Source organism: Hoplias malabaricus, chromosome Y (genome assembly GCF_029633855.1).
Source record: "Hoplias malabaricus isolate fHopMal1 chromosome Y, fHopMal1.hap1, whole genome shotgun sequence".
In the NCBI taxonomy this organism is placed as follows: domain Eukaryota; kingdom Metazoa; phylum Chordata; class Actinopteri; order Characiformes; family Erythrinidae; genus Hoplias; species Hoplias malabaricus.
Genome location: NC_089820.1, coordinates 33,090,664 through 33,104,519, shown reverse-complemented (window position 1 = coordinate 33,104,519; position 13,856 = coordinate 33,090,664). Strand labels below are relative to the sequence as shown.

Sequence of the window (13,856 nt, the reverse complement as noted above, 5' to 3'; positions counted from 1 at the left end):
TCTTGTTATGTTAAGCTCTCTGTTTGTTGTTCTTTTGTTAATTAAACGTTATCTGTGCTTTAGCGAATGCGTCCGCTCCATCAGTCCGTCCCTCGCTCCTGACAGAATGACCAACCATTACATGGACGCAGCTAGCACAGAAAATCCGTTTAACAGGGTTGTGGAATGGAGTAGCCGGCTCCGACAGATACATGCCACAGTGGCTCAGCGCCTTCGGGAGGAGTCGATTCACGAGTCGAGTGATTGCTCCAGCGCGAGTCGTAAGAGTCGGCGAAAGAAGCGGGCTGGAGTCTCCCCCTCGCTGGAGGATTACCCCCTTAGGTCCGGGGAAATTTTTGGGGGGGCGTTAAGGGTAGGGGCTGTTAGCCTCCAACGTCAGAACGACGAAGTTGGGGCTAACAGGGGCGCACCTCTGAGGGATTTAAAGGGTGCGCCTGTGAAACCCCCTAAACCCTTTACAGCTCCAGCGTGAGCCCGGCGAGCAGCACAAACCCCTGTCCTTGTAAAAGCGGCGCCTCCAGCCGCTTCTGTCTTCGCAAACGCGGCTCCTCCTGCCGCGCCTGTCTTCGTTAACGCGGCGCCTCCTGCCGCGCCTATCTTCGTGAGCGCGGCGCGCGCCTCTCCTGTCTTCGTGAGCGCGACGCACGCCTCTCCAGTCTCCGTGGATGACATCGCAGATTCATCTGCCTCCGTGGACGTCGTCGCACGTTCTCCAGTCTCCGTGGACGACGTCGCAGATTCATCTGCCTCCGTGGACGTCGTCGCAGGTCCCCCTGTCTCCTTGGACGTCGTCGCAGGTCCCCCTGTCTCCTTGGACGTCGTCGCAGGTCCCCCTGTCTCCTTGGACGTCGTCGCAGGTTCCCCTGTCTCCTTGGACGTCGTCGCAGGTTCCCCTGTCTCCTTGGACGTCGTCGCAGGTTCCCCTGCCTCCGTGGACGTCGTCGCAGGTTCCCCTGCCTCCGTGGACGTCGTCGCAGGTTCCCCTGCCTCCGTGGACGACGTCGCAGGGTCCCCTGCCTCCGTGGACGACGTCGCAGGGTCCCCTGCCTCCGTGGACGACGTCGCAGGGTCCCCTGCCTCCGTGGACGACGTCGCAGGGTCCCCTGCCTCCGTGGACGACGTCGCAGGCTCCGTGATGGCGGCACCCGCCGCTCCAGTCTCCGTGATGGCGGCACCCGCCGCTCCAGTCTCCGTGATGGCGGCACCCGCCGCTCCTGTCTCCGTGATGGCGGCACCCGCCGCTCCTGTCTCCGTGATGGCGGCACCCGCCGCTCCTGTCCCCGTGATGGCGGCACCCGCCGCTCCTGTCCCCGTGACTGTGGCTACGGCCGCTCCTGCCCCCGTGACTGTGGCTACGGCCGCTCCTGTCCATGTCCGTAGGTCGGCCCGAAGGACTTCAGGGCCGATCCCCAGAACTGTGCCCAGGCTGGTTCCTCAGACTGCCCCACAGACATTAGCCAGTCCTGGGCACCCCCCTGTTATATTGGTTCCCCTGTCTGTCCCTGTCTTGGTTCCTGTCTCTGTCCTTGTCCCTGTGCCCGTGTCAGCCTTTGTCTCTGTCCCTGTCCCGGTCACTGTGTTTGTGTCAGTCCCCCTGAATGTCTTGGTCCCTGTTCCCCTACCAAGTCCAGTCCCGTCTCCTGTGAGTCCTGTCCAGTCCCCTGTCAGCCCTGTCCAGTCTATGTTTCAACCCCCGGTTCAGTCCCCTGTTAGTCATGTCCAGTCTTTGTATCCGTCCAATGTCCAGTCACCCGTCTTGTCTCTGTTTCAACCCTCTGTCTTGTCTCCTGTCCAGTCCCCTGTCAGTCCTGTCCAGTCCCTGTTTCAACCCTCTGTCTTGTCTCACGTCCAGTTCCCGTATCCGTCCAATGTCCAGTCACCTGTCTTGTCTCCGGTCCAGTTTCCCTTTCAATCCCCTGTCCAGTCTCCAGTCCCGTCTCCGTTTCAGTCTAGTGTCATGTCACCTGTCCTGTCTTCTGTCCAGTCACGTACCCCTGTCCAGTCTAACGTTCCTGTCTTGTCACCAGTCTCTGCTCCCGTCCAGTCCCAGCACCAAGTCCTGTCACCTGTCCCGTCTTCTGTCCAGTCCCTGTTTCCATCCAGTGTCATGTCCAATGTCAAAAACCCTGTCAAGTCTCATGTGTCCACTCCCGTCATGTCCAGTCCGTTCCAGTCTTTTGTTACCTCCCTTTGTCAGTCACCTGTCATGTCCCAGGTCCCGTCTCGTATATTCGGTCCTGTTGTGTCCCCAGCTCCAGTGTCTGTTCCCGTATTGTCCTGAGTCCTGTCTCCCGTTGGTTTGTTGTCCTGTCTTGTTTTCCGTGCCCTCTCCTGTGCCAGCTCCTGGGGGGTTTAGGAGTACGCGCCCGGGAGTTGCGCGTTCTTGGGGGGGGCATCTGTCACGCCTTCGTCCTGTCAGTCTGTTGTCCCCGCCATGTGCTTTATTTGCACATGGCTCTGTTTTGTTTATGTTCTAGTCTCCGCCTTTGTCCCGCCTCCTCGTCTGTCATCTGTTAACCCGTCCTTCTCGTTATCTGTCTCAGGTGCGTCTCGTCAGTGTCTTGTATTTAAGTCCCCTTCCTACACTTCCTGTTGGTTGGTCATTGTTCTATTGTTCTCATGTTCTCTGTATCGTGTTTAGTCAGTTGTGTTATCCAGTCTGTCCGTATCTCTAGTTTGTCTTCCAGTCTGTCCGTATCTCTAGTTTGTCTTTACTCCTCTTCTGTTCGTTTGGTTCCTTTGTCCATGCCTCTGTTAGCTATCTGTTAGTCATCTTGTTATGTTAAGCTCTCTGTTTGTTGTTCTTTTGTAAATTAAACGTTATCTGTGCTTTAGCGAATGCGTCCGCTCCATCAGTCCGTCCCTCGCTCCTGACACATGTATTAATCTCCCTCCTCCCTCATGTATCGCTGTAGTCCATTTCATTTTATGAATGTACTGTATAATCAATATTCATTATTTGATATTACATTTAATAAACCAATTGTGTGATAAAACCAGTCTTTGGTTATTTGTGTGTGCAAGTTTCTTGTAAGGATTTATTACTTTCTGGTCAGATTCAATTCCGGAGCCAAGAACCTTCAGCGGATCAATGAGCATAACAATTTATTAAAAATATATTTAATACTAGCTAATTCTGCTATATTATATGTAATGTCACCTACATGTCCCAACTGAAACTGGAAAGGTAAAACCACTGCATATTACTTAATGGCTCATTACAGACGTCATTACCATTTGTTAATACCTCTGTCTTATTTTTATTTACAGAAAATATAACCTTACTAATTCAGTATTTGCTAGAATATCGAAGCAAATAATAGCTAGAGAAAGGTCCTTTTCAGTATTAACCTTTTGAAAATTAGTCAAAATAACGTTAAGTGAAAGAAATGTTCTTGTTAGAGTTAACGCTAAAGTAGGACACCAATAATAAGCATTGCTTTGGAGAAGTATAATAAAATACTTTATACCTTTGTTGGAATAACAACCTATGTTATGTAATTCGCATTATGCCTTTTTCTATGTTATATGAGTAATGACACTTGTAATGAGGAAGAGTGTTCATGTTACTGTCGCATAGTGTTTGTATGGTAATTACCCATACACTTATGATCGTGATATTGTCACATAAAATGTCGATAATTTGTGACTGTCACGAATTGTAGTTTCCTATATATGTGAATATATCATGAGTAAGTTTGAGTCCGGGTTGTAATATATACATCAGAAGAACATGACATTTATATGAAGTGCAAAAGCTTGTCAAGGGCAGGTTTTGGACCCTACTTTCCCATTGCTGAAACGACAGAGACACCTCAATTAAATGCTGTGCAGCTGATGGTAGTCTGGCAAAACCAGACTTGCTTAGTGTTGTTTTCCATTTATGAAACTCTTCACAAAATGTAATGTTTCTCTTAACAGCCACAAATTCAGCTCACTGCTGTATTGTATTTGGCAATTTTACAAAAACATTTTAGACAGGAGAAATGTGGAATTCATACAAAAAATATGAAAAGAATTCATGCATATTTATGTAATGGTACAACAGTACAATGACCTCTAACACATCCAAGGCAGTGAACACGCACTCACACTAGTAATTAGAACACATTCACATGCACACGCACACACACACACACACAATGAGAATAAATATATGACACTGAGCATTCTAAAGAATGTGTCATATTCTTATCAATAGAATGGCTTGTGGTAGGTTAGAGATCCATATGTGTTGTCCTGAAGTTAGAATTAAGTTAAGTTAGAGTGCTCTCTTTTTATAAGGAAAATTAGGAAAACAGTTGCTTAATAACCACTATTCTAAATTGTCTGACAATGTCATGGTGTCTAAAAAAGATACCCTCTCGATTTAGGGTATTCATGTAATGGTCCGTTTCTACCGTGAAAAAAACACCGTCATGCAGTACAATTTTCGTGTTAATGGGACAATTGATAATGATGCTCTTACAGCAACCTCAACATATTCCTGCCCGAAAAACACACACTGATGACGTAGCTCAGGAAAGCTCCCAGCAGAACGCGCGCGCCCCCGCGGGAGGGGCCGATAGAAAATGGCGAGTCTGTGCAAAAGGCAGCAATGTACCATCCAGAGGCGCGGCTTTCGGCAGGAACTTGACTCATGGCGGCATAAACTAATTCACTGTGTAGGTAAGCTCATTGTACATTTCAAGCAGAAAGGTTCAGAAGGCATGTAGATAGTGTCTGTTTTAAAGATCATAACTGAGCGTGGCTGGGAAAAATCAGTTTCAGCTCTGAAAAAGCGCCGTAGCTTTTTTGTTTGTTTCGCAAAACCGGTGGCCTCACTCTCTGGACCTTATCCGAAATTGCAGTGATTGTAGTACAACACATTAATGCGGTCGATATGTACATCATCAATTATAATACATTTTTGTTGGTATTGTTATTATTTGACGGATATGTTCAAGCGGGCGTGGTCACGTGTAGAGAGGGAATGGTTTAGGGACCAATGAAAACTCAGTCCTTTCGGTTTTCCTCATTATTGTAGGCCTATACTGTTTTTTTAATTAATTAATTTATTTATTTATTTATTTTTGTGGGGGAGGGCTGTTCCATCTATTATCCCAGTATGTAATGTGGTGCGTGTTATTTTTTATGTCCTCAGTTTCGTATAAAAAGGGGCGCACTTTGCTGCAATGGTGAAATATCACTGAAAACAATTGCGGGTTTTAGGGTGTGGGTTGGCAAAGACATGCACACAATTGCTAAGCAACCACTATCTTGCTCTCAGGTCCTTTTTCGAATGCAGTTCCTGCCGAAACAATAACGGTAATTTATGAATGTGAAATATTACTGTTTAAACATCTTGGTCAATGGGTCAGTGTATGTTTTACGTTAGTGCAGTATCTATAAAGACGTCAAATGTCCCACGAATAGCTTGTGATTTGAATATAGTTTACGTGTGTTGGGCTATGATAAAGGTAACGCCTAGGGATTTTTCGATTATGGTTATGGAAGCTTTTTTTATGCTTCCTAAATAAACCTTGGTCTACCCCTCCCACATGGTACGATTTCTTTAGCTTTGTGTAATACATTTACATGGGAATATCAGATGTATTGAAGAAATGCTATTCACGCACCCAAAATCCTCTTTAAACCAAGGTTTTTAACGCCACTTTTCACTTTGAATGTGAAGCCCTTTCCTTAAATCACCATTTAAACTGTTGGTTTAATGATTTACAGTTGATTAGCTTTAATCCATCTGTTTCCAATTAAAGTCAGCATTTGCATGCTTCAGTCGCTGTCCCATTGTTTAAGCGGTCATCCTAATAAGAACAGTTTTAAATATGTCATGGAGTGAAGTGATTCATATAGTGAAAAATACAAAGATGAGATTATACAAAGAGATTAGGTTTTAAGTGAACCCTATAGCTTCCTGATATTTTCACACGAGAGTCAGAATTAGAAGAATTAGATTCACTTTATTTACCATTGTGCTTGCACAGAGGAAATCGTTCTCCACATTTAACAAAGCCCGTGCAGTGAAACACACACTAGTGAACACTAGGGGGCAGTGAGCACACATTCATGGAGTGGTGTGTTTTAAACAGTTATGTGCAAATTCAACTCGGGCTTTGAGTAACACGGATTTCACTGATCTCCATCATTAGTCTTTTCTCTAAAAATGTTTCTTGGGTTTATCACATGATGTGCACAAATCCCGTTTTACTGAAAAGTAGTTTTTCTTTTAAAAAATCCTGCTCTTGCTTTAACCAGTCAGTCTTGTTGTTATAATTTCTATTAATTGTACAGGACCTTATATTGGATGATTGATCATTATAGAGAATAGACCTAAGATTGGTTTCAGTCCCAGAATTGAAATTCTTAATTTTTTCTAGCATTTAGTATTTTTGATATAATTACTTTCGCTGACAAATATGCTGTAAACAAAACATGATATTGGGAAAAAATAAGCAAAGCCTGCAGTCATATGCCAAGGTTTTTTCTTGTTTCATGTATACAAACATATTCTTTACAGACAGTATATTTCAGCACATTTTAAATACAAACTTGTTGTTTATTTACTGAATATTATGAACAGTTTGGAAAGAGGTGGCCTGTGCCTTTATTTATTTATTTATTTTTAATAATAATGTGAAGTACTCAGCTATAAATAGAAATGTACAGATTGACAATTTGTTTTGTGCAACAAACTGATGTAGTTTATAAGTTCTCAGGCATTCTCCCGCCCTGGTTCTTTAAAAAATGGTCAGCTCTGCAGTTTTTATGAGAACATGCACCGTCCCATGCAGGATTATAGTGCTGCACATTGATTTGTGGAATAATAATAGTGCATAACTGGTGTGTTTGTCAGCAGTAGAGTGATCTGTTTGGAACAGTTAATTTAGCTGTTAGTGAACTATTGAAAAATAACACATATTACATAGTGGTCACTATACAGTGCTACATGCTAAAAGTATCCCATGTTTGTAATTGACATTGAGCATGGTGGTGTGGTTGTGAATTCAGTTTGAGTAGCCAAAGAACTAACTAGCTGATTAGCATCAGCTAACAACAACAACATAAATATGATCATAGAGTCTCCCACCCGTTATAATATTATGTATCTCTTTATTTACAGCTAGGGAGGACGAATGGTGATGACATATCCTGCTTTTGTTTAGAAACGGTTAAATGTCGAGTTTTTAGCCTCCTGAGCAGAGTCTGCACACTGAACTGTGGAGATGTGTATGATTTAAAAAATGATACAGATTACATTTTTTTATGATAAGAGAATTGTTTTTCATTGTCTGGGCAGGAAAATAAAAAAATATATATATTATGTGTCTAGTAAAATCTTTCTTTTTATGTATATTTGTATAAGTTGCATACTGTCCATGTATATTGTGTTCTGATAAATATTTTAATGCATTAAATAAGTAGGTCCCAAGCCCCTATTGTAGATTAAAATATTTTCAAGCTTTCCCACTCGGACACAATATTTTTAAGCTCCCCCACTAAGACACAATAATTTAAACATTGTAATTCATATAAAATTGGACCATTTTTTGAACAAAAATGTGACAAATCACCTTTAAAGTGGAATTATTACAAGTGACATGAATTAAATATCTCATTAATTTGCTTTACTTACATTAGCGTTAGCATTAAAAGCCTGTGTTGTATTCATTCCACAATTTTCAGAAGGATAATTTTGACAGTATTACATTTCATTTAGATTAGTTATTGTTATAATATGTTATAACATGTATATATTTTCAATTAAATGTGAACACTTGTTACATTCTTAAAAGCATTTTTACATTTTAGATGTGCTTTCACAAGAAAGAATGAGAGAATAAAAAAGTTATAAAAAATTCCAAATATGTGTATTAATATTAATAATAAGTAAAGGTAACATACATATATAGGGAAACATTTTTCTGGTTTAATTACCTTCAGAAACTTGGTGTCTGATGGAATGGAATGGTAAGTTTGAGGAAGATGTTATTTGTATGTGCATGAATTTGAAATGTTCTGTACATTTTTAATTCTCTGTTTGAATTACAGTGGAAACTCATTTGTAGCTTGAGTTGTTTAGTTTTGTAGCTTTCGGTTAGTGTTTACTTTCATGTAGTTATCCGTCTCCCGAATTTGGAGATTTTTCCACTTTAGGTAATCCAAAACAGCAAAAAATAGTCATTATTACTCACCTATGTAGGAAGAATAAAGTAATAGCCTTATCTCTGCTCTCATTTTGGCATTCACTCTGTTGTCTATAATAAATATAGATGCATTTTCTCTGCCATGAGAAAAGAGGGAGAGAGAGAGAGAAGGCCTACCATACTGATTTTTGTTTTTTTACCCATTTACTCACACCAGGTCTTTATAAACATATTTGACTGGTTTTGAACACACAAACAGACTTGTGAGCTAACAAATATTAACATCCACAGAATTAGAATTAGGCATGGTCAGTATTTGCATTTTTCATATTGTCATACAGTCTCAAAATATTATCACAGTATAAGGTATTACAAGGTGGTAAGTCGAGTTAATGGTTTTCTGAGTGTTTGTGCTGTTTAGCTCAGCACAGCCAGATAGTGCACACAGACACACATGTTGACGATAAAAACTCTGCTTCTGAGAGCAAAATTCAGCGACTGGTGCTGGAGGAACTGAAAGTTGTGAAAAAAGCAAAATAAGATGGCTCTACATTGTTTAGAAGTTGACATTGCTCATTGCTGGCCAACTGACTGTTACTTAGCAGACCAGTTAACAATTACTTAGCACTCAAAGTTTTATGTCAAATAATGTTCACTGTTTACTGATGATGCAGAGCATAGTATGGTTATGATAATGAATTTATTTGACTTGAAGAGTGGAGACACTGTCTGGAGGGGGCCAAACATCCGTTTCTAGCATGGACTGACCATAAAAACCTTTTATATCTCCAGGGGGCCAAACGTTTGAATCCCAGGCAAGCATGATGGACCTTTATTTTTTATTTATTTATTTATTTTTTAAGTCATTTTGACTTCACCCTGTCCTACCGTCCAGGTTCTAAGAACATCAAACCAGATGCCCTCTCAAGACAGTGGGAAGAACCCTCTGTTTTGCCTCACCCTCCTATTCTCCCTCCTGAACACATCATTTCGCTGCTATGGTGGGAGATTGAAGGAATGGTAGAAACTGCACTACAAAAAAATGAACCTGATCCAGGTGGAGGTCCTGTGAGCAAATCATATGTACCCTCTGCAGTCCGAGGTCAAGTTATGCTTTGTGGACATACCAGTCCTGTCTCAGGACATCCATGAAGCACAGACAGAATTCCTGCAAAAATGGTTTTGGTGACCCAACAGGGCAAGAGATGTCCGGCAGTTTGTGACAGGATGCAACAGGTGCTCGCAATAAGGAACCCAGGGTCAAACCAACAGGATTGCTCCATCCTCTTCCTATCCCACATCGTCCGTGGTCCCACTTATCCCTGGACTTCCCTGCGAATCGTATTCTGGAGCCAGATCTCATTCTGACCTTTTGGCGCGATTGGGCAGCTGGTCTGGGTACTTCCGGAGCCGTCCTTCCGGGGGGGGTCGGGGGTCCTGTAGGGGGTTGTCCACAACGTGGTCCTCCCACTAACGGGACGACCACACCTCAGGACCCGTGTTAATCAGCCCGATTGACAACAGCTGGGGCTTACACTTTATTAAGCCTTAAGTCCGTGTCCTCAGCACAGAGTTTGTAAAAGCCAGACCTTGCCGGTAATTGGTATTTCCTCTTTGCTTAAGCTCTTTGTGCTGTTTAAATGTTGGGTTTAATCTTCCATGATATATCTTTTCTCTGTTCTCCAGTTGTCTGGAGAACACTGCCCTATTGGGACTCTCTATCCCACTGCCCCCCCCCCCTTTCCTTTTAAAAAAAAAATCCTATTTTTCTCTCTCCTCTCCTTTTCCTTTACATGTGTTATCCTCCACTTTTGGTCCCCACTCTCACCACATCAAACCATCAATATCAATATTTGGTTAAGCCCCAATACATATTTAAGTTAATCTATATGCTTTTGGGTCAGTGCAACAACTATCTGTATTCAGATAGCTGTCCCATTACAAAGAGTTTAAACATTTTATACATTTAATAATTTTATATATATAATATCTTTTTTTCTGATTAATGTATCCTATAGTAATTTAGGAATAATAGAATAGACTTTAGATGACCGATACTAGTTTATAAATTTCTTCCTGGTGTAGTACCACCATATTTATCAGGTCTGCTAGAGAACAGAGCAGAACTCTCAGATCTTTAGGAAGTTTAGTAGACTAAACATAGAATCAGCATTTAGCTGCTCTGCCACTTTTAAATGGAACCAATTGACAGAGAACATTAGAATGACTCTGATTTTAGACACTTTTAAATCCAGACAGAAAGCATTTTAGAGTGTGTCACAGCTAGAATTAAAATACTGTTCACTTTAACATTTGTCTTAAATTCTAATTAATTGTCTTTTTGCTTTTTATGCTTTAATTTAAAAAATGTTCTACTGTTGTGCACTAATAGGCATGTTTAAATTCCTGTGATTTCTAAAAGAGGAGGGTTCATTTAAATACTCCCGTGCACCATAGTTGAAAGGATTTGTTTCATTGAAATGCCTTCTGTTTAATTCCTGTGTTTCCTAAAACACAAGGATTCCTTTGATTATCTATTTGAGTGTTTTACGAAATGCAAATATCTATTCCTATGTCCTGTTCCCTTTATATGTGTGATTATCCATTGTTCTGTCCATGTTTAAGGACAAGACGTTGTTGCTCCAGTTTTGTGTCAGAAGAGAGACGACCCCTGCTTGCATTTGGGGTCTGGGGAATTCAGCTTGAGATGAAAATATTAATTTTTTGGTAAGCTCTTTGCTAGTGTTCCAGTCGGGCACCCACACATTTTTAACTGTGTTTTCTTTTAATGTTAATTTGTTCTTAATGACTTTAAATTAGATTAGTTTAGATTCAACTTTATTGTCATTGTGCAGAGTACAAGTACAGGGCCAATGAAATGTAGTTAGCATCTAACCAGAAGTGCAATATATAACATTATTTACATAATTTACATAAAGCGCAGTTGTGAAATGACATTATGATTATGGAAGTTAAGTAACCATATATACATATTGAAATATAAAAAATGTAAACAAAGTAACATTGTGTAGGTGATGCATTAAGTACTGAGGGATAAATTAAATACAACTTTACAGAAGGTGCAATGTAATGATTGTGAAATGTTTGTTTAAAGTGCCTGAATAGTGTTCATCCTGATAACAGCCTCAGGAAAAAAACTATTACGAAGCCTGTTAGTGCGGGAACGGAGGCTCCTGTAACGTCTGCCAGATGGTAAAAGGCTGAAAAGTCCATGATTTGGGTGGGTGACGTCCTTGACGATGTTTCTTGCCCTGCCCAGGCAGCGTTTGTGGTAGATATCCTCGATGGTGGGTAATTCGGTGCCTATAATGCGCTGTGCTGTTTTTACCACCCGCTGGAGAGCTTTGCGGTCTGCAGCACAGCAACTGCCGTACCACACAGAGATGCAGTTGGTAAGTATGCCCTCGATGGTACAGCGGTAAAAGTTCACTAGTATCCTGGGAGACAAGTGAGCTTTCTTCAGACTCAGAAGAAAATAGAGGCGCTGCTGCGCCTTTTTGATGAGGACGGAGGAGTTCAAGGACCAGGTGAGATCATTGCAAATGTGGAGACCAAGGAACTTGAAACTGGACACCTGATCCACTGCAGTTCCGTTGATGTAAATGGGGGCGTGAGTTTGGTTCCTAGTCCGTCTGAAGTCCATGATGATCTCCTTTGTTTTGAGCGTTTAGTACCAGGTTATTGTTGTGGCACCACAAGGACAGATGCTGTACTTCATCCCGGTAGGCTGTTTCATTATTATCTGTAATCAAGCCTATCACCGTGGTGTCATCTGCGAATTTGACAATGGTGTTTGATCCATAGGCAGGTACACAGTCATGGGTGAAGAGAGAGTACAGAATCGGGCTCAGAACACAACCTTGTGGAACGCCAGTGTTCAAGGTGATGGTTGATGAGTGAAGGCTGCCTAATCTAACAGATTGGGGTCTGTTAGACAGGAAGTCTAAAATCCAGTAGCAGAGTGATGTGCTGATACCCAGTTGGTTGAGTTTGGATATCAGCATAGACGGAATCACTGTGTTGAATGCAGAACTAAAATCGATGAACAGCATTCTCACGTATGAGTTCTGACAGTCCAGGTGGGTTAGTGCAGTGTGTAGTGCTGTTGAGATAGCGTCCCCGGTGAATCTGTTGCTACGATAGGCAAACTGGTGTGGGTCCAGCGTAGCAGGTAGGCAGGATTTCAAGTGGGAAAGAACTAGTATTTCAAAGCACTTGGAAATTATTGGGGTGAGTGCAACAGGTCGAAAGTCATTTAACTCTGAAGCAGTAGAGTGCTTAGGCACAGACACAATGGTGGCAGACTTAAAGATGGATGGTACAGCTGCCTGGGCAAGCGAAACATTAAACATTAAACATTAAAAATGTGAGTGACGACACCCGCAAGTTCCACAGCACAAGCTCTTAGCACACGGCCAGGTACACCATCAGGGCCAGCTGCATTTGGAACAGAGTTGGCTGGTTTATAATCAGTCAGGGTGTGAATTCCCTGCCACATACGCCGAAGGTCAGAGGAGGTAAAGTGCTCCTCAATCCGGCGTTTGTAGCAGTGCTTGGCTATAGCTATTCCTCTCCTCAGGTTAGCTCTGACCAAGCTGTATGCTTCCCTGTCTCCTGATCTGAAGGCAACATCTCTGGCTTTGAGCAGAGTGTGAACCTCTCTGTTCATCCAGGGATTCTGATTAGGGAATGTTATTATTGTCTTTTGAGATGTCACTCTGTCCACACAGTTGTTGATGTGTTTCAGGACAGAGTTAGTGTAGGTGTCCAAGTGGGTATGTGAGCCTGTGGTGGCTCGGGCAGCATACTCACTCCAGTCGGTGTGCTGGAACTGTTGCTGAAGGAAGGAGTCAGCCCCATCCATCCATATCTTTACAGTTCTGGTTGAAGGCTTAATCCTCTGCATGACTGGAGTGTATTTGGGAAGCAGGAACAAAGAAAGATGATCGGAAAGTCCAAGATGGGGGAGGGGTGTTGTTTTGTATGCATTTGCCACATTTGTATAAACTTTGTCCAAAGTTTTTTGTCCCTTTTTGGTGCAGGAGATATTCTGAAAAAATTTTGGTAGTCCGGATTTTAAATCAGAGTGGTTGAAATCTCCTGATACAATAAAAGCTCCGTCCGGGTGTGTATTTTGCAGTTTGGTGATAGAAGCACAGAGACACTCCATAGCCGAGTTAGCATTAGCGTCAGGAGGCATGTAGACTACGGCTGAAACAATACAGCTGAACTCACGGAGCAGGTAGAAGGGTCTGCATTTAATGATCAGGAACTCCAGGTCTGCAGAGCAGTGGGTTTCCACAACAACAGGGTCCGTGCACCACGCTTTGTTTATGTAGATACAGTCTTGCCCGTGGTCACGCTTGACCGGTCAGCTCTGAACAGCGTTCGTCCCTCCATTTCCACCACGCTGTCCGCCACATCGTCCCTCAGCCACGTTTCCATGAAGAACATTAAATTACAGTCCCTGAGCCAGCTCTGTGTGAGGGTCCAGATTTTTAATTCATCCAGCTTACCCGGCAGCGAGTGAACATTCGCGAGAAAAACGCTAGGTAATGCCGGCCGGTGTGGGTTTAGCCTTAGCTTAGCACGTAAGCCACCGCGCTTACCTCATCTTTGTTTACGCTGGCGTCGCCGATATCTGGTCCTTCCAGTCGGCAAGATTGACTCGCTTGGTCCCGGTGTTCGGGT

The 13,856-nt window shown here is 42.7% G+C and overlaps 1 protein-coding gene across 2 annotated transcripts in view; it reads left to right on the top strand.

The window, feature by feature from the left end:
* Window positions 1-4,524: 4,524 nt before the first annotated feature.
* The window catches only part of LOC136677692 (ligand-dependent corepressor-like), a 111,093-nt gene continuing 101,761 nt past the window's right edge, over window positions 4,525-13,856 (top strand). For both annotated transcript variants that reach the window (XM_066655285.1, XM_066655284.1), the window contains exon 1: window positions 4,525-4,668. In XM_066655285.1, coding sequence (XP_066511382.1) covers window positions 4,572-4,668 — 97 coding nt within the window. In that variant the 5' untranslated portion in view covers window positions 4,525-4,571. The remainder of the gene's footprint in view (window positions 4,669-13,856) is intronic.